The following is a 21,943-nucleotide window of genomic DNA, read 5'->3' on the forward strand; positions in this document are numbered from 1 at the left end:
AATGAAGAAAGACTACAGCCATTTATCCATCAGAGTGACCTGTCTGCTTTGTGTCAGTCTTGATGTTTGTCATTTTCACCAACTTATCTTTATGACATTTCCTCTCTGTGCACATGAACCCTGCAGGTCACTGGGTTGTGAAAAATGCAGTTCAACTAAAATATTGTAACTGCACCTGCATCCACGTGGAAGTGTGTTTGCACATAACACAAGAGCAACTCTAACTTTGAAAGAAAATGCCTGCACATAAAATACTACATTGAGTTTTACACCAGGGCTTTATTCATTTAAACACCACAATATCAAATATTAAGTGCTGCCTGTTAAACAGACGGTCGTTATAAAAATGACATCCTGAGACAATTGCCATTTTCCTTCAAATACAAAACCTATAAATACAAAATTATTATACTGTACAATTTAAAAACATAATGCTTATTTAAAAACATCCCAAACAATGAGGAAAAAACCCCCACTACAAACTACAATCAAATGCACAAAACTGCCAACTTTTAGTACACACTTCAGCACACTCATGCATATACAGACGCACACTTTTCAAGTTTGTTAGGACAGGACAGTTGTCCGCATTTGGGACCGTTGCATGAAGCAGATCAAACTTTTCTACACATTTCAAAAGGCATGTTCAAGTTAATCAAATATCAAAATCTGATTAACTGCTCTTAAACCCACCCCACCCCTTGACAAATGCTGAATCAACCAATCAGTTTTCTAGAATTTTTGTTCATATTTGTTCAGTGTCACTGAGAAATGTTTGCTGCAGAAGAATCATTTCACTGCAGCACTGGGTGTGGTTATCTAGTAAAAAAAAAAAAAAAAAGCAAACATATCGTTTTCCCAAATTAAATGTGCTCTGCATTTAAGATGGGTGTTTTCAATAAGTGTACTTCTACACACACACCAGGTTGAAACAGTTAAATCCTGCTTCGTCTCTGCAGCCATAAAACCTACCATTCAGGTGTGGCAAGAATCCCAACTCCAAAAGGGGAAAGAAAAAAAAACCCTGGAAACAAAGTTCACTTTGTATTCCCAGCAGTTCAGTGTTCAAACAGTATCAAAGGTTTCTGCCAGATCCCATTAAAGGTCCCTAAACTACTCAGAGAGTGGAGAAGTGAACCCTGAGAACGCCATTACCATAATTTCAGGAAAAACGGATTCTACAGGCATCAAACAGACTAGAAAAAGCACCAGTTAATCAATTGGAAATGTTAAAATCAGCTGCCAAATCTGGACATTCCCTGAGGTTTTAATAAACAGACGTGTCAGCGGTACAACCTTGTTTCTTGAGGCATTATGTAGTACTACATAATTATTTTTCAGTGCTGTAGGAAAGCCCACTGTGACAAAATTAAGGTTTTACCTCACTGTCTAAAACTAAACGATGGAGGTAGAATGAACAGACAAGCACCTATTTCTTAATATCTGAACTCTGTTTCTTGACTGAAAGGATCTGAATTACTGAATTGTTTTTTTTTCAGATCTCTGATTCAGTTGAATCCAATTACGAAGCAGTAGCCCTTCATACACGCTCTCAAATCTTCAGTTTACAACAATTCAATTCACTAGCCTACATATCTCCAAAAGCACAGACAGCTGAAAAAAATGGTCACACCGCCCTCTACTGGCAATGTTGGACATTACTACAATAATTAAAGCTCTAGAAAATCTTTACAATTACCTGAGTTCCAAACATCTCATTCAAGAATTACTAATAAACAGCAAGTTCAAGCTCATTTCTAGACAAGGCAAATACATAAGCCTGATTTTTTTGGTCAATACTTAAGTAATAATGACCAAAAACAATGCTAATAGGTGAACATTTAACTTAAAATTGAAATAATTAATCAATAATTAATAATGTTTTCTCAAAAACTAAACTATACGAGCATAAATACCTTAACTGTAGGTAACATGACAAAAATAAAAATATGGCTTCATAGTGTACTAAACCTAACGCACGAATTTCCTCTAGAGGGTGCTTGTTGACAATATTGTCCGGTTCTAATAACTATAGAAGTTAAAATATTAAGACACAGCCTTTATCAGAAACTGAAACAATTAAGCCAATTAAGTAGTGCATTTTATATGAACATCAATCTGTCATAATGTGAAGGAGTGTTTTAAAACTTCATAGGATCTGTGTTTGAGTTAAACTAACTGCAATTGAACGTGCACACCATCAGTTATTGTTTTGTTTCGCTGGATGCCTCATGTTTTGAGGAGATCTCCCAGATCATAAGTGTCAAAGAAGTCAGATACGCCTTCTCCGTCCTCCAGACCCCAGAGGTAGTCGTCGTGGGTGAGCTGAGGAGAGAAGCTAACAAAAGGCCCAGAGGTGTCGGATGTGAAGGCCATCCCAGGCAGCTGGTCTTCAGTGATTTGCAGAAGGCTGGGCGGAAGATCCAGAATCCCCTCCACATCGAGCAGGGAGGTGCTTCCGCTGGTGCCTGTCATTGATGGCTGAGGCTTTGACGGCAAACCTGTACGAAGAAATAGACTCCATTCAGCCTGTGTTTCAATAGCTAGGATTATCAAAAACAACCTACTCACTAAGATAAAGCTTATAGCAAAGTTTTGTAGATGGCAGCTCTTTATTCACATAAACTCTTGCACACAAAACCCCCGCTAGAACTTATTCAACTGAAACATTTCAAATGTAAACTTTTGTTATTGGCTGCAAAATACTTTGAAAGTGATAAGTAGTCCCAAGTTCCTGGTAATTGTCTCACCTTCGACTGGCTGGGGTTTGGCAGGTGGGAAGGCAGAGGGTGTGGTGGCACTGGGGGATTGTGGGTAATCTTTTCTGGGTGTGGCATTCTTGACGGGACTAGCGTCCTCCGAACATTCTTCAGGACATAAATACACTTCAATTGGGCCGTTCTTGCTCTTCAGGTAAATCTGCAGCGAGCCCTAAGTGAAGAAAAAGTAGGCAGTATTAACAATGTTTTAAATCAAAACAAAACCTTTAAATCTAATCGAAAATTATTCCGTTTGGGTTACAACTAAAAATCACATTATACAAAAAATAAAATGAAAAATAAAACTAATAACGATTTAGTAAAAAAAAAAAAATGCTTTGGATGCTTGCGTCCGACCAGGATTCTTAAAGGAAGTGTATGCAAGATTGTGGCCAAAACTGGCACTGCAATCACTTTCAACTAACTGTAGAGCGGTGTATCCCCTCTCCCCCTCCCACCTCACCCAAGGTTGCTAGATAGGCTGCAGGATCCAGGAGGAACGTTTGTATCTGCAGCTGTGGTAACTAGAGCAGAGCTGGCAACCCGGATGCTGAAACACTACTGACTTCGTGATTGGTAGATAGGTGGAGGGCGGAGCTTCAGGCCAAAACACAACATGTCAACATCAACATCAGTTGAGGGCTGCAACAACAACTTTTAAATGACAATATCCTGCCCGGACTACTGTTATCAGTGATATAAGTATTTGAAATTAACATGATTTCTTAATGTCTAGTGACATCACAGCCATTTTATGATCAATTGATATACATTTCTTACATACAGTTCCTTTAAGTAGTTTGAACAAATGCAACCAGCATAAACAAGCTCAGAGCAGGAACTCAAGCTGCTCTTTGCAACTACGTTAGGTTTAGACTAATGTCAGTTTCACACTAGATGCTCAAGCAGAGTTGTCTGGCTATCTCCAGACCAAGCTCAATTTAAGATTGGACACTGGTCTGAGGAGTCTGCTCTGTATATTCCACTGCAAAAGAGGTGTGATAAACGTGCATAATTCAAATGACTCTGTATGCAATTGGATAGTCCTTCAACCAATCAGACCACAAGAGGCGTGATCAGCGGGCTTCGACCTATCGCTTCTCTATCCGTCATCATGTTAAACCCGCCAATAGAGTGCCAAGTGGATAAGCAAGTCTGTAATTGGTTCCTGCAAAAGTGTAACAGAAGCAGTAGAAATAAATGTACAGGTTTCCAGACTGAGCTGCTGGGGAAAATCAAATCGCCGGCAGATCAGGCTGGGTTTACTACAAGTGGAGCGGAGGCAGTGCAGAAGCTGTGGGTACACAGAGCAAGAGCAGCACGGACAGAACCACCCCTTGTGCAGTAACAGACGAGTATCGTCCATTCTGTCATGTTTTTCAGGATCTACTCCGACCACTGTCTGTCACATGCTTTGATTTATGATGGGCATCACAGTCTGTTGATGTGACGGTGTTCCCATTCTTCCACACACACACACACATATATGCATATAACATGCTGTATATTACGGGTGGAAGGAAGGGAAAAAAACTAAACAACAAAGCATCACGATTCTTTCTCCAACAACTCCAGATCGATTCTAAGAATTTCAGAACTGATTCTGAGCTTAGTTTTCAACCGCAGATGTGAGATGTTCTTTAGAAACACATATTCTGCTTGCTTTTAATTCATCACACATACACTCAAACCTTCCATGAAATTATGTTTTGAAAAGTTTGGAAAGGTTGAAGCGAATTACAAGGACATTCGCAGGCCTCATTGCACAATGCGCTGTGAGAAATTATGCAATGTGTGGTCTCGCCCGCTAGAATTTTCCTTACAAATGCTCTACAAAGGCATCATTTATGTTGATTGGAAGTCAGGATGATTATATATATATATATATATATATATATATATATATATATATATATATATATATATATATATATATATATATATATATATATATATATATATATATATATATATATATACATATACATATACATATACATATACACATATATATATATATATATATATATACATATACATATGTATGTATGTATGTATGTATGTATGTATGTATGTATGTGTGTATATATATATATATATATATATATATAAAATATGAGACTCACTGACAGAAGGCTGCTTTTAATTTCAAATGCTTACGTGAGCTTTGTGAAGAGTACTCAGGCTGTACGACTGTGTAAGTGGTTCAAATGAATCTCAAAATGCTTTTTTTTGATGCAAAATTAATGTAAACAATTTTTGAGAAACCAACATATTTGAGAAAATGATTATCACATAGCTGATGATAGCTAACAAGTTGAATATTTTTAATAAAAAAGGAAATAAATAAAAACAATGTGTCATATAGTTCTATATGATGTGGGGTCAGCAAGAATATTTTAAACTTGCAAACGTGTAAAAGGGTTAAAACGGGCACCGAATAAAATATGCCCTGCATACGCGTCCAGTTTAAAATAGGCCCAAGATGAATACTGACCTCAGATGCTTCTGGAACTTCCAGTTTGGTTTCAGATGGTGCTTTCACAGCTATCACAGTTTGATCTTTCAAGCTGGTTATGGTACGAATGTCCTGATAGGTCACATATCCTAATGTGAGATTGAGTTAAGGACAAACTGCTTTTAAAATGACTGACAGTTCAGTCATGAAAAACGTTATTACATTTCAAATGAACCAAAATAAAAACTCACAATTAAGAGAAATGCGAAAATGTTGATCATGAATATCCAAGCCACGTAAGTGTTTGGCTGAAGAAATGCATGCTGTTTGAATAGCATGTATGAGCAAGCACACAGACGTGAAGGAGACAAACCAGTCCTCAGTTTTTTCTTCAGAGTACAAACACACACATAATGGAAGGATATCTTTGGTTGTCCTTGTTCTCTGTCAGTTCTCGTAGCCGTGTTGAGCTGGACTGAATGAGGTCGTCCAGAGCTTTCTCTTGCCTGTCCAGCTCAGAAAGCTCTTTCTTGAGAGCGCTGGTCTTCTCTGAATTGCAGGATGACCCCTCAAACACACCACTGACCCTAAAGCACACAACACGGAGAGAACATACTGTTTGAAACTATGATGAAACCATGATGATTAATGTGAAACATTTCTTTTTATCAATGTAAATAGCCGTCTTTAGCCCTCTATTTGGATAGTAATTGTTTCTTATGTGGACATCCGTAAAAATACATTTGCATGCCACCTCAGTGATAAAACATGTGCATTCAGACGTGATTTATTCACGATGGATGAGCGAGTTTTGTGATCCTGCGCACCTGTGAACACTGCTCATGTGCTCAATCGAATGATTGTCTGCTGTCAAAATGTCAATGCTTCGAATAATAAGAATAAAATCATAGGTCTATTTAATTTAATAAAAGGAATTATTAAATCTCCTTAAATATAGGAATATGTCATGGAAATGAGCGGAAACAAGTTAATACAATGCTGCAAATGTAACCTATACAACATGAATTACTGCCGTAATAACGACTCATTTCAAATGTTTACGTGTTTTTCTTCTCTTTCTCTTTTGAGTGGTGATGAAAGCTTATTTAAGCCCCGTTCACACCGCCAGCGACACACAGCGACAAAGCGACATGATCCCATTCATTTCAATGGAGCGCTGGCGACTTCCGGCGACACGAGTGACAGTGACCGTTGGCGGCAGAATGTGGGCGTGTCAAGCGACGTGAGACACGCGACAAAAGTTCAGAAATTTCAACTTTATGCAAACGAGAAGCGATTTTCGCGAGCGACAACCAATAGGAGTGAAGTCAGTGGAGTGCACGTGATCCGTCTGCTTTACTGCTGCGGTGTCCGGAGGAGTTGTTGATATTCGCTTTTAGCAAGTCCCATGTTCTTTATAATATGTCTCTGTGTAGCCTACATACAGAGACACATTTAAAAAAATGATGCATGGAAAAACGTGTCTGGGATTGTGGGGATATAAAGTAAGTTTTGACTAAACTGCATGCAATATGGTCTACCTATTACAGTACAGTGTGTATGTATTCTAATAACTTGCTCTGTTCTGCAAAACACTGGTAATAAAAACGGTACTATTTAATGCCGTTTATATGCAACCCGTAGTAGGAACGCCCACTAGCGACATGAATCTCTGGCGCTGGCGACATGCAGTGACAAAATCGCTGGCGGTGTGAACGGGGCTTTATTCTTGTAAATACTTTCCAGCATTTCAGTAATAAAAGTGTAGGGAAATTACAGGTAAACGCAACACTACGGTGCTCTGCAGTGGTCAAAAAGGATATAAACAGTTAATTTTGAAGAGATCTCTTCTTGAAAACTCTTGAAATCTTGAAAGAGATGTGGATTCGGTCGGTAATTAAATTACCACACAACTTTGGTGTTTGTCAGAAAAACAGTAGGTAATTCAACCGGGAATTTTTATGCACTACACTGATATTCTGGATTCGGATGGCAATAAAATCACAGACTAGCCCTTGTAAATGATGAAAATACCTTACTTCCCCACGAGAAACAATTACCGTCCGAATAGGGCTTTGACACTCTTCACAGAGCGCTTGCATAGATACACACGGGTGTTTGAAAGCAGGCATCTATCAGCGGAGCCATCTTTAAGTGGATATATTAGGGATCCGCTGATACGAATAGATGCCTGCGTTCAAACGTGTGTATCTAGTGCTCAGTGAAGAGCGTCAAAGACGTCTATTTACAACATGTTTTAAGCATTGATCACAGTGGCCAAGTGGTTAACAGAACATTCAATCTAACACACTCACAGCCACTGGATGTTGTTTTTGGATTTCTTCCGGATGAGCTGCACTCCCTCCAGAACATTGGTAATGTCATAGATGCGTCTCTTCTGAACCTCCAGAACCTCTGTGGCCCAGTTCAGATCCAGAACCCCGTCAGCCGATTCGCTCAGCAAGCCCACAAATTTCTTGGTCAGCAGGCCGAGGGAAGTGTCATAACGGGTGCGTTCCCCTGGAGATTTGGGAGCTAGACAGAGTCAGAGAAAGAGATACAAAAGAGCCATTCTTTTAATTATAGCTTGAGTATTACCAGCTGCAGTTCCTACTAGAAAAGCAAGAGAGGCTTAAACAGGTGTGTTTACTTTTCAAACCATTATGATGTGAGGCCCTAAAACAGGTAGAAACTTCCGGCAACTCAGTCAACATAAGGAAACTGTAGCCGTGGAATCAACAAAGGTCCATTTTTCCCAACAGTGATTGCATTTACATCAGTTGTACTCACTTTTAGGGCTTGGTGCCCTCGCACATGCAGAGTTTCCCTTCCCTTTTGGTGTGCGAAATTCTGGGAGATAAAGTGGCTCTTCCAGATCTAGTCTCCTCTTGGCCTGGGATAGACAAATAACGAAAGAACGGTCATTATATTTGCCTTAAAACTGCCTATAGAAGATTCCGATTCACCAAATCATCTGAATTAACATAGCTCCTCGTTTAGTATTGTGTCCTTGCTTTCCATGAAGATGCCATTACATTTGCTAAATACATTTTTCAGTTTTCAAGGAGTGTGCTGAAAAGAACAAGTTCTCATCTTTTCTCAAATTCCCAAATCATAGACTGTAAAAATATATGGACGTAGTGTCCGTGACGTCACCCATAGGATTCCGATAAGCCGTTCTGAAGCGTAAAGTATAGACGAGCTGGACGTCGCCATCTTGCGAGAACATCATCGCGTGTCACTCCCGGATAACAGAAAATGGGCAAAGAGGCAGGACATGGGCAGAGTCGAGGTGATGCAATGACTATAGACACTGGGGTAAATGGCTATCCACCTGTCAATAAAAGTAACCATGCCCTTAATTATGCAGAACTTTAAGGCTTTATATAATGTAAACGAATGAGTTATAAAAAAAATTCACCCTCTCACAGTTGTCATGAAGGTCAAAATTAGCCGTATGGGCCAAAACCACAATTTTTACCAGGCTGTAAACATGTTTTTTTTCTGCTGTAAAGAATTTTAACATGGGGCTCAGTGAGATTCTACTCCCTTCTGGACCCTGTCCCTAGTGGCCAGTTGATGAACTGCAGTTTGCCATACTTCCGTATTGGCTTCTAGAGAGATCACGGGAGGTTGCCGCTTGGCCAAAATACACACTGCGAACTTATATCTGACCTCATCCTAAAAAAAACTAGTTCTTGTCCTCTCTTCCTTGAGAGGGTCATCTCACTGACTACTAACGCAATTCACATACTATATGCTTTTGAACATATCAATACACATGCAACTGGCAAAGATGCAATGTAATGGAAGTAGAGAAAGATATTTTCTTCCATACTGTGCCATAGATCTGGGTAAAACAGATTTTTGAAAAAGTAAGGACTTGAGGAATTAAGAGTCATACATCAGCAGAAAGAAGTCTGTCGTTTCACCAGAAAATCAAGTTATGACATTTTGATAAGGTCAAAAAACATGAATGACTCATCCATGCCTGTTTTTATTCTTTTTTCTTCTTCTTCTTTTACAATAAGATCTATAACATGCATTCACTAACTTTACCATAATGGATGATTGACAGGTGAGTAGAAACCCTTTTGTCTGAAACAGGTCACAATGCATTTGTGTTTACACTAAAATATGAACTACTATTTGGAAGTGGCTTCATTGATCAGGTTGTGCCTTTCAATATTACCAGCATTTAGCACGGTGTATTTATCTAACAAACAGAACTACATTTACTGAGAACCTGATATTGTGAACCTCTTGTTTTAAATTATCTTTGAGCCTAATCACGTGTATTAATTCAAATCTTTCACCATTAAAACCTTTAAGAAGGCCATAACCTGAATGTTTACACATTTCTGAAATATTTAGCATTCCACACTGGGCAGATAACCCAGCTCCACAAAGAACTCATTTAAGGAAGCCAACTGACATGGAAACCTGCACCAACACATTCCTGTTTGATTTCCAACGCCATTCAGGACTGCAGTTCACTCAAAACAGAATACTTCTGTAATAGACACGGAGCATGTGCTGAGAACAGTACACTTATCCTGTGTGCGCGAGCGTCTGCAAAAATGTTTGCACTGCTCTGACTTGAACATCTACACCTGTCACTGACATCTGGAGCTGCTGAGCAGGTGGTAGGGGGAGAGGAGGAGTGCAATCTTTCAGTTTTTTTGGTTTCCCCCTCCTTTCTTTTTGCTTTTTTCCTCTTTTTTTTGACACACACACACACACGCACGCGCTCACACGCGCTCACACACACACACACACACACACACACACACACACACACGTAATAGTTTTTATACTGTATAAACTGTATATTTTATCCCCCTACCCCTAAACGTACCCATCACAGGAAACATTCTGCACTTTTACATTTTCAAAAAACATTACTTAGTATGATTTCTAAGATGTTTTCCTCATGGGGACTAAAAAATGTCCCCATGAGGAAAAGGATTTCAGATATTGCCATCTTTGTGGGGACATTTTGTCCCCATAACGCAGGGTTTACCAGGCCCCATGCACACGTGCACACACACGCACCATTTTCGGTGCTACTTTTCCATTATTTTCAATGTATACAAGCTCCAGACAGACACATTTGACTTTTGACTCTAGACCTGCACTTTAGCTTTAAATTCTGCATAAACTATGCATGTATTGAACAGCATCACATATGCAATTTGCTAAATTAAATTTTATTAATAAACGTTAATTTTAACTTTTAATTTTAAGTATAGGTAAATCTTTGAACATGAAAATATGTAGCTGCATTTATATTCAAGTGAAGTTCCTAAACATAATTTAGGAATAAGTGATCTCATCTAATCTTCTAATCAAAAGCCAACAACCAGAGTATATTAGCAGCTGCTTACCTCTCCTCAGTCTCAGCTGTTCCAGCATCCCAACACCTCCCCAAACTCCACCTTTATCTTAGCCACCTTGTCCTACATAATCAATCCTATATTTAATCACTGTGGGGTGTATACCAGAGCTCGAGTTGAAGATGCTTCATTGAGCCCCTAATCACTGGACAGCAAGCCAAATAAATTAAACATAATATCTTAAGATTATATGGGCAAACAAACTCGTGAAAGAATGTTGAAATCATCATTTGTGGGTCCCTGGAAACAAGGTTTCAAAAACCATTACATGTCTCAACGAAGAGTTGTTCTGGAGTCACCACTAGAAGTTTAAACTAGAGGCCTTTGGGAAAGACTTTCAGGAGCATCTGTGTTAACGTCAGCTGTTACCATGCTTTAGCACAGCAGACTGGCTCATGATGAACACACACACCCACCTGGGTGTGAAAGCGGGACCTTTGTGTGGTTCTGTTTCACAGAACAGCAGCATCTCATGTCTGTAAGAGTTTGTGGTTAGTTCTGCCCATTTCCTGTGTCAGTGGGAAATGAGAAGTGAGAAATGCTGGCTCATAACGGATGGGGTGGAAGCCAAATCATTCATTATACAAATAAAATTTATTAATTAGGTTTTATTTAATTCTATAAACTATAATACTGATATGCCAACATTGTTGCTATATGATAAATTAAAATAAGCTGATAACATCACTGTTTTCTCCAGTACGACTGTACAGCCAAATCTAATTTTGTTGCAATATTATCCTGTTTGACACTGTGGACTAAACGCTACTACAGTTAGCCATATCATTCCAAAATCTTTTTGTGTGAAGTGAACAAATCCCTCACACTCAATTTTTCATAACTCGCCTGTTTGTACTTAATAAACCAATAAAGACATTTGGCGCGAGGTCACAGCGTTTGGGTTTGCTCACAAGGTTTGCAAAAAGTAAACGGGCTAAAACACTCGAGGTTAGAGCCAGGGGAGACGACAGTATGAAGCGTGCATTTCGCTTAAGATGGGCTTACATTTGGAGATATATTACATCTACATTTCAGTGGTAACACACAAGGTGTTGATCATCATCTTTCTTTATTATTGTTAGCACTACCTCAAACTAATCGGCGTCTCTTCGGAGCTGTCATTTTCTTAAATGAGCCGCGGCAATGTTTCAAATGATCTACTAACGCTAGACAAATGCCTTAATTTTCAACGCGATCACCTTACCCAAACCATTTCGAAAGTAAGGAGCCATTTGTCCTCCGAATACAAACAAGCTCCTCGGCGCCGCGTTTGCGGGACTTATGTTTCGTGCTGTAAGGGAAATTGGCACGGCTCGCAGTTGTTATTTCAAATAGCGCAGCATATTTTAAACTAAACGGTTAACCGGTTTCAACCGGCTAATGAGGCTTGGTGGTCGGTCAAGAAAATGTTTAGTTTTCGCCATCCCTAATATATAGTGCATGACTTTTGATTATAAACAAGCTCAAAATACACATTGACTCTTATTTATGTCTGCACCTTACTATTGCAGTTGCAGCAGCACATTCAAGTTCAGCTGGAGATAAAATATCCATATATACTGACTGGATCTCTTCCCTAATGATCCTTCCCAAATATTTTTGTCTAGTTTTTATTCGGTGGCGAAAATGACAGTAGATTTGTCATAACTGTTTTGGATGAATAAAAACTTTTTTATTTAGCTATCATCTCGTTTTCGTCAGTGAAAAAAGGTTGTTGACAAAATTAACCCTGGTTAGGGGAGGATTAGGGTTAGTTGTGTGTAATTATGCATAATTTACTGTTATTACTATGGTAAATATGGCATACATTAACATGTTGTTATCATGGCTATCAAAATCCAGTGTTCGGTATTTTGCGTACGTGAGTTTTTGTTGTAGGTGGCTATTGTAGATGGCTATATATATATATAAAAATAAATAAATAAATAAATAAATAAATAAAAACTTGTGTACTGTGCTAATTAATTGAGACTTCTTACAGCTCTTACAGGTTGTTGGCCTTGTTTGTTTTGTTGCTTCTATTGCTCTCCCCTTTTTTGTAAGTCGCTTTGGATAAAAGCGTCTGCTAAATGAATAAATGTAAATGTAATGTTAACATGTAACAATGGCACTGTAAGTGTTACCATGGGCGTAGATTACGCGGGGGACGGGGGGGAATTAATTCACATGTAAGTGAATTACATTCACTTTTAATAAAATGTATTTTCGTCCCCCGCACTTTTACTGGGTCTCACCGATTCTAGTCGACCCGCTCAGAGCGGGATTCGAACCAGCGTTACCCTGCGCGGCGATGGCCAAATTAACAGGGACGCTAAAGACAGCCTTCTCTAATCTCGGTTGATAGAGCGCTTTTTGAGGTCACGGGCAAGTGTATTTACATAGAAACCAATGTGAATACATAAAGATTTAAAATCAGAGACAAAAATTAATTCATGACCTGCTGTCATTTTATTCGCATATAAATATGAGGAGATCGCTCTCACAGAAAGTCCAAATTCCAAAAGCGGATTCGTAGAAGTACCCTGTCCCGCCGGAGCTGCAGCTGAAGGAAAACAATCGTTATGATGGATGAAACGGGATGAAGACAATCAGACGAGTGCGACAATATATGCTTTATGTGTGTTTTTCAAGCCATCTCATTGTAGCCTATTTATTGCTATCATATGAATGATGCAGCTTTTTTAATGTTTAGTATCTTCTGCTCACCAAGGCTGCATTTATTTAATCAAAAATAGTTAAAACAGTAATATTGTGAAATATTATTACAAATTAAAACAGCTTTTTTCCTATGTGATCAAAGCTGAATTTATCATTACTCCAGTCTTCAGTGTGACATGATCCTTCACTAATCACTCTCATATGAGGATTTTATAATCAAGAAACATTTATGATTATTATCAGTGATGAAAACAGTTGTGCTGCTTTAAAATGTTGTGGAAACCATGATACATTTTATTTTTCAGGATTCTTTGATGAATAGAAAGTTAAATGGACAGCATTTATTTGCATTTATTAAAAAAATTATCATCTTTTGTAATATTAACAATATTTTTAATATTAACTTTTGATCAATTAAATGTATGTCTGATCAATAAAAGTATTAATTTCTCTCTTTTTTAATTTTATCACAAATGTTTAGATGGTTTCCACAAAATTTAAGCATCACCATGAGCAGCACAACTGATAATAATCATAAATGTGTGTTGATCATCAGATCCTCATCTGAGAATGATTAGTGAAGGATCATGTGACACTGAAGACTGGAGTAATGATGATAAATTCAGCTTTGTTCACAGGAATAAAATGCATTTTACTATATCTTTCACAGAGAACAGCTGGTTTACATCAGAAATATATATTTTTTTTTTTACATTGCATAAAATCTATGGAGACTTAATGCACAAGTGTCTGTAATATATAAACCAATCATGAAATTGGCATAAAAAATAGGAGAATAATATTATAGATATTAGTGGTTATTGTTCAGCAGTGTATTTGATATCTTACCAAATTAAAAGCAAGAGATGCGATAAATTATATAGGTCCCCCCCAAGAAATGGTATTACGACATTTCTGTCCCCCTCACTTCTGAAAAGATGGCTACGCCTCTGAGTGTTACTAATCTCTGCTAGTTAAACAACGCTCTATTAAAATGTTGGGCAGACTTTATTTTGAGGTGTTTTTGTTACAGTGCAACTATACACATAAGTACTTAGTAATATTAAGTAACTACATGTCCTTACAATAGGGTTAAGGTAGGATTAGGGTTTGGTTTAGATTTATCATTTATAGCAATCCGCTTTTTAAGTCGTCCCGAAGACCGGAACTTCCGTGAGGAATGCCGTTTCTGGGTCCAAGCCTCCACTCGTTTCACTTGAGAATGCCATTGACGCCCATTTATGAGTGCTATTTTTTCATATTAAACATCACACATTTAAATAAGTTAAACATTTTAAATACTTACACTCTACACAACATCCTCTATGGTCACAGCGTTACAGACAATAATATTTTAACGATTTATTAAAGATGAATAACTGTCTGGCCATCTGGAATTTTGGTATGGAGAAAAAGGTTATTATTATAACTTTTTTTGTAGTATTACACTACATTGTGTGTGTATATTAGCACCGTTTGTAGTTTTTCTTGTGGTATAAGATAGAGCGTTTGGACCCGGAAGCGCTGCCGCGTTACGTCAGCCTTAACAACCGGATTACTACAGCAACCACATGTAACATATGTAACACGGTCACTGTAAAATAAAGTGTTACCAAAATGTTTTGGCATTTCTAATATACGCTTCATTTCTTGTGAGACATTTACAAGCTCTTTCTCTGAAGCCTACTGCACATTAAGTCACACCTCCCCCTTCTGCTGCACTAAATGGCCTAACTGTGGCTGGAGGTGGGGAATGAAGAGTCCTAAACAGTGTTATTGAGTAACTTCCCAACTAATCTGAGGGGTTTTTAACAAATACAATCTTTCCTGAAAGAACAGGTTTCTGTACGCCTACAGACACACGTGAGTGAAGAATGACCTGCAAACTGTGCCACTCCCAAACCAAGTGTAAGAGCGAGAAAAGTCATTCTGCATCGGTGACCTATTTTAAGGTGTCAGACCGAAAGGGAAACACAGGTAAAGGCTAAAGGGGAAGTCCAGATGAAAAGGGCGCAAGGGGATGACACTTTGAAATGCAAAACTTGACCAGATGGGTCCATGCAGTGTGATCTGAATTACTCAAGTTAAACAGCTTGAGGCCCATCACCCACCTCGTTGATGCAACACCTGGTTGCTGGAGGCCCCACAGGGGGGATAGGTAAATTAAGAGAATGAAATGAGGTAAAATGACCTGAGGGACTCAGGGACAGGGGTGGGGGGTTGGTAGGGCATCAATAGGATTTAGGAAACCAGACCAAATCATGTGTTTTTCAACATCACAGACCAGTGGTTGATCACTTGATCTCAGACACATGAGATTGGGAATGAACCAGAGACCTAGCGACCTCCATGACCTGTTCAATCCAAAGAGTTGGGCTCTATTGTATAGTTCTCAAGTCTTTATTATCCTTCTCTGGAACTTGCCATAATAAACCTGAAATATCAACTACAGCATGCAGTCTGCAACTACCGTTGTGCCTGTGCAGTTAATAAATAAATGCTGACTTGATTAACACATTTACCTAACCTATGATAACAATATATTATCTGGGAAAACGTAAAGCTATTAAATATCCTGAACTGTCAGTCGTTACTGATGTTTACATGCAAATGAATGCTGATAATTACTGAAAGATCCTGTTTTACCTCTTTACATGCAAACCAATGATCCGACAATGCGAGAGTGTGGGGGAAACAAAATACAATTTGTTTAAAAAAGTAATGTTATTTCCTGGTGGTGACATCAAAATGTGATCATATATGTATTCTGTATATTATGTGAATTGTGAAAACCCCGACATTTTCCAAAATGCAAAAACATTCACTCTGGTTGGATGTCCTTAAATCTGCAGTAAGGACGCTGTCCAGTCACATAAATCACATGCCCATTTCAATAACCTAATAGAACGCCGTTTCTTGCCAGGGATACATGCCGAGTGAAACTCGGGTAATGGGCAAAATCTAGCTTTGTCGACTGATTTATTCATTGTTGAAGTATGTTTTCCTACACCAAATTATTAATCTTATACCAAGCTCATAACTTGTTTAAGATCATTTGACCAGCCAAGATATGAAATGCACATTACTGACCACACAATAACTGATCAACTATAATTATTAGCTGGAGGCTTTAGAATTTTACTAACCCATTTACAAACCATTTAGGTTGTGTATTCATCTTAGGAAAATCTTAATCTCAGTCTTAATCAAATTGGTCAAGTCAAAAAGTTTTGCTGATCCAAAAAAATGATCCGATCCATAACTCAAACAGTAATATGATCCGAACCATGAGTTTTGTGATCCGTTAAACCACTGAACATACCAGTTGTTCAGCTGACTAAACACCTTTCTGGGAAAAAAGGTATGTTCAACAGACATAAAACTGTTTTTTTTTTTTTTTTAGTTGCGTGTTGTGAAAATGATGGATCTTTAAACAGTGCATGCCATAGTAAAGTGTGTCTATTCCTCACAGCCTTGTCTATCTAAGTTAAATTCAATACGCCATCTAACCTGACAAAGGTTATAGTGGCTAAGGAATTACTCCTTTAGAGTTTTACAATGGAACTGGATTACTTCCACATGAAAAAATGAGGTGGATAAAGTTGACGAACATCAACAGAAAATAAATGTCCTTCCTATTAATGATTATGAAGACAAATTATGTTTTGTTGTTCTTTGGAAAAAAAATGTAACATCGATAACTCATTTACAAGACTAGAAATGTGTATTTGGAGAGGATAGGTTTATATTTGGATAGGCATTAAGGTAAATTATAATGTAATGTTGACTGAGTCATTTTAAAGAAATGAGTAGTTTCTGCAGAATTCATTAAATTTAATTTAACAATCTGTGTGCCTATTTACACTAAGTGCAATTAGGGATGTACCGATACCATTTTTTCATAACCCAGCTGATACTAAAAATAGTATCGTAGTACTCTTTTGTGTGTTCAACACAATCTACTTAATACAGACAGCTTCATTATAAAGAAAAACAACAAATTGAAAAATATATAAAATCACAATCTATGACAAAAATACTACAATAAATTGATTGGATAATTGAGCAGCAAAAGTTACTCTAAAAAAATCCCGAGAGCACAATAATTGTTTAAAATCGAAACATTTAGTGAAAAAAAAAAAATAGAGACGAAATAAAAGTGAAAACACCTAGTAGAAAGTTACATGATTTACAGCAATAAACGCCAGCAAGATAAAGTCATTTTATGCTAAACCATAGACCGTTATCAATAGATCAAGCATGATAACAGGAAGATTAAATCCTCTAAGAGAGTTGCATTGTGTCGTAACCAAGTGTGACACACAGTTTGAAAGCTGAATGGAGAATGACTGACAGCCGCAGCATTTACGTGAACTTGAATTTAATGACTTAAATATTCATATTTAATAAGAGAAAATATCATACACACAGTACTGGATTTTTTGTTTCGGTGCTGTCTGAATGATACCAGATCCAGGAAATAACGGCGGCATCCCTAGTGCAAATAGCCTGCCTGGTTGGCAAATGCTATTTGCATTAACTCCGTCCACTGACATCTGGTTGGGACAAATGAATGAAAGACACTAGATGTTTGTGTACATCAGCAGTAGTATAAGAGTAAAGATCTCGGCAGGAAGTTGACACAAATCGATATGAAAGGTTTAAAATCCGCCTTTTGCCAAACTTGCTCTAATGCCTTTTCTCATCACATATCAGATCGGAAAGGCATTTATTTTGAATAAAAATTAAGAAAATATTCAAAAAGTGTAAATAAAGTGTCTGTTCGTTATAGGTTTAGGGAGGGCTTTATTGTCCCAATAAGGCACCATTCATTTAATAATTTTAACAATCATTTACACTACTGTTTAATGTACAACAACACCAATGTGCAAATAGTATTGTCCACTATTTATAAGTATAAATATTTAACTAGTGTAAATAGAATCTATCGCTAAGAAAATATGCAATTTTCACTTAGTGTAAATATAATCTAGTCACTATTTACATGGTGTAAATAGCCTCTATCGGTTAGTGCAGATAGCCGCAGCCTTTAGCATTTGAGTTTTTAGAGTAAAGGTCCAAAAGGTCTACAGGCACAATGTATACTTCAGGTGTGTCATTCATGTCAAACTGAAAAAAGGACCGAGAACATGAGTGAAACTCTTCAATACAGGAGATATAACTGTAGCACATTAATGTGAAAAACTGAACAAGAGAAAGTGGAAGTTGTAACGATGCCATGTGGAGCTTCACTAGACCATTTGTTTCCAGAAAAGATGTTTAAAAAAGTTGGAATAATAAAAAATAAAAGAAACAGAGTCAGGGAAAGCACTAGGACAAGGCCTGATTTGTTAACATAAGATGATGTTATGGCTGATAGACCCTTTTAAGTTGATCAACTGATTCATTCAAACCCAAAGAAGCTGTCTAAAACAGGCCTATTGTAATCTACCTCAGAGTTTATAAGGCATATGCATCAGTCCTCCAATGCAGACGCCCAGTCTGTTATCAGACTTGCCTCATATTTTGCAGCGTGAGTCTGTGATCATTTCTTTTCTTTATCAGCTGGAAGCAGCAAGCCACACAGAGAGAAGTTCGACACATGCAGTTCCTGGAGCAAATACTCTGACCTCTTTGACCTTTTCAACAGGTTGAGCTTCTGTGAGGACGAATGGTCAGACAGGTGTGCAACGGCACAGGGGAAAAAGGGAGTGATAATTACAAATGCAGTTGCATAATCTAAAAGCAGTAGAAACCAAGAGTTTAAACTTACAAATTTGGGAATAACCAGTTGGGGGATCAGTCTAATGAACCTGGGTCATTTAAACTTGGCTTTGTGGGCTTAAAAAGGTTCTGTATTGAAGACCCTTGCCCTGCTTTACTATTAGGCACGAACCATATACTATAATGTTTGGTTCAGAAGCTGTAAAGCACCCTTCCCCCATCTATCAGCTTCTGTCACCTCCCCCTGAAATAACCCTCTTATGGCAAGCCATCTCAATATTCACTCCTTAAAACTAATTAGATAAACGTCCTATTTTTACATAACTAGTACTTTCTTTTACTAGTAAGGAATGCAATAGGGAAGTTTTTTCCCCCCCACAACTTTACTAGTAGCTATTCATTCTAAGCTGGTAATAGTATTTTCATACTACTAGCCATTTCCCCTAGCCTAGAAATCTAGACGCACCCAAGCGGCAGCAAATTTAATCTGCCCGCGAGTGTCGTCTAGCAACTCTCAATACACTTCTGAGCTGTATTCCCCAAACTCTTGCCAGGCCAATCACATCGTGTACAGAGTCGGTGGGCGGGGCCATAATGACGAAAGCAGAGTTGCGTTTGCGTGCTTCTAGTAAACACAGAAACTGGCGAACGGCGGTCTTTCGAATCAGCTTTGACCGCGAATCTGGAAGACTTGGAGTTAAGCTTTTCTCTGAGAAAAGAACAAAGAACGGCACTGAAGTCATTCTTAAAAAGGGAAGATGTGTTCGGAGTTTTGCTGACCGGATACGGCGAATGTTTAATCTATCAACAAGCTCTGTTTCACCTTCGTTGCTCTGGTTGGTGTAGCGCTATCCTATCGTGTGCAGAGGGAGTTTGAAAGACAACCGTTTATCCCGCCCCTCGGATTGAGCCCTGTCAATGGTGAGTTTCCAAACCAAACATCTTGATGTGGGTCTGGCTTGTCAGGCTACATTTCCCCAGTAATGTCAAGATAACTGCAATTTCCACTGCCAAAAAATTGCAAATGTTTTGTCATTGGTGGTCAGTATTTCTGATATAAACGCATGTATTCTGTTTGTTGTAGGTTTCTCAGTTTCACTACAGTTTAATTAAGTACAAGTACTGATTCCTTAGTTGCCAGCTATTAGAATTTATTCCTGTTTTCATAGTTGTAATTGTAGAGAAACTACCGAGTTATTAAACAGTAGTGTATTCATATAATTGATATTTGAACCACATATCCCTACAGAATTCAACTGCACAAATTATCTATTTTTAACCATGGAATAGGCCTTAGTCAGGGTGGATGCCATATTGAATTTATAGGCTACACATTTGAAAATGAGGTTGTTTAAAGTTTTTATACAATGACATTCACTGTATAAAGTCCTATATCATATGTCATTTTCAAAATTCTACTGACTTTGTGTTAAATACTAACAGTACAATACTTTCACCTCGCTGTACTTCAATTCCTTGTTTTTATTCCTGTAAAATTCTTAATATTTCGCTATCCCTGACTAAGGTTTATATTGAGACCATTAAAAAAAATACTTCATTTTAATGCAAAATATAAGGACTACTAGTTTGTTTAAAGAAACAAATTGCTTGCCACACTTATCTTAAGGTCCCATCCTAATGTCATGACTGAAATATACATGCGGTGTTGTGGTCGTCCTATCCAATTACTGACCTGTTTTATTCATTCATTCATGAGGAACTGACAGATTTTCAGTACACCAGAGATAATGGCACAGATAAAACTCCCTGTCGAAGCCAGACACGGGGTTTATGTTGTAGAACGTGGATTTCATATTGTGATTATAGCAGTGTTTAAGTGAATGACATTGTATTAAGACATGAAACAGGAAGCATCCGCATTCATAACGTAATAGCAAGAATTGGAGTAACGTTATTGGTGAAAATAAGTTAGGCTTACCGGCAGCCGTCCGGAAGAGGTCCGCGCCGGCTTAGGTTCGGGCCCGTGGGGGGTCGCGTACAAACAGTTGGGTCTCTGCTCCGCAGCTGTTGTGTTCCCGATCTGAGTGAAGTATCCAGCCGGTACCAAATTCACAGGTGGGCTTGCAAGTCCCGTGTTGAAAAAATCCGTCCTCACCGCGGAGAACATTTTCTTCTGTGAGCACGAGAGTCCAGACACTGCACCTCTCCCAGAAGCAGGAGAAATCCCTCTGGGTATCCGCATCATTTTGCGCACGAAAACCCGGGAAAGTGACGCAAAAGAAACTATTTTATTACGCAAATCACGCCCGTAGTTTTCCGCAGAAGGAATCAACCGTCAGAATGTATATGTTTATCTTCAAAGACTGCAAATGCTACAGACGATATGCACGTTCGTATAATAACTCTTGTTAAAGTTTTAGACAAATGATGCGTGAAAAATGTCAAAAAATATATAAAACATATATATCATATAAAACATCCGACATACACAAAACACTCTCCCGGGGTCCTTTGTTGTAGTGGCACGAGCGCTGTTATGTCTTAATATAATGCAAATAACTTATATAAAACGTACCAGGGTCTTTCAGCTTTATAAATATACCTTTAAAAAGGAGCAGAAAGCTTTAAATATGTTCCTTTCGTGGTTCTCGAGTAAAGCCGGCGATGGTGGGAAACGCTCCTGTCTGTCTGTAATCCCTCTCCGGCAGAGAAGCTTTGCTTTGACATCAGCTCAACGGAGGAGTGCTATTTTAGCGCCAAATTACGTCCCGCGAAATTTGGATCTCCCGCGGTTTGAGACGCTCAGCGATTGGCTGCTGGCACGCCTCACTCATTCAGATTCTGAATATATTTACATGTAACAGTTGGTGCCTAGCGTTCTTCCCCTTAAAGAGACAGCGCCCTTTTAATCTCTTTTGTGAAAAGGGGCTTTAGTCTTCAGACATTACAGCAACAGCGTCATCAAACGAATCATAGTCATAATCAGC

General features: G+C 38.3%; 1 protein-coding gene across 1 annotated transcript; it reads right to left on the reverse strand.

The window, feature by feature from the left end:
- Positions 1-277: 277 nt before the first annotated feature.
- Positions 278-21,677, reverse strand: e2f2 (E2F transcription factor 2). Its single transcript, XM_067454528.1, has 7 exons — positions 20,935-21,677; positions 8,008-8,110; positions 7,533-7,752; positions 5,641-5,804; positions 5,257-5,369; positions 2,751-2,931; positions 278-2,501 (listed from the first exon to the last, which is right to left on the reverse strand). The coding sequence occupies exons 1-7, from the start codon at positions 21,199-21,201 to the stop codon at positions 2,230-2,232; spliced, it is 1,320 nt and encodes a 439-aa protein (XP_067310629.1). The 5' UTR covers positions 21,202-21,677; the 3' UTR covers positions 278-2,229.
- Positions 21,678-21,943: the final 266 nt, after the last annotated feature.

Source organism: Pseudorasbora parva, chromosome 10 (assembly GCF_024679245.1).
Source record: "Pseudorasbora parva isolate DD20220531a chromosome 10, ASM2467924v1, whole genome shotgun sequence".
Taxonomy (NCBI): domain Eukaryota; kingdom Metazoa; phylum Chordata; class Actinopteri; order Cypriniformes; family Gobionidae; genus Pseudorasbora; species Pseudorasbora parva.

What these genes read in the sequence shown, in the direction of transcription:
- e2f2 (XM_067454528.1), bottom strand. Translation starts at nt 21,201, where the DNA reads ATGATGCGGATACCCAGAGGGATTTCTCCTGCTTCTGGGAGAGGTGCA. An exon ending in CCTCTTCCGGACGGCTGCCG is followed by an intron (nt 8,111 to 20,934) that starts GTAAGCCTAACT and finishes TGTCTATCCCAG; the next exon opens with GCCAAGAGGAGACTAGATCT. An exon ending in CAAACCCCAGCCAGTCGAAG is followed by an intron (nt 2,502 to 2,750) that starts GTGAGACAATTA and finishes TTCTTCGTACAG; the next exon opens with GTTTGCCGTCAAAGCCTCAG.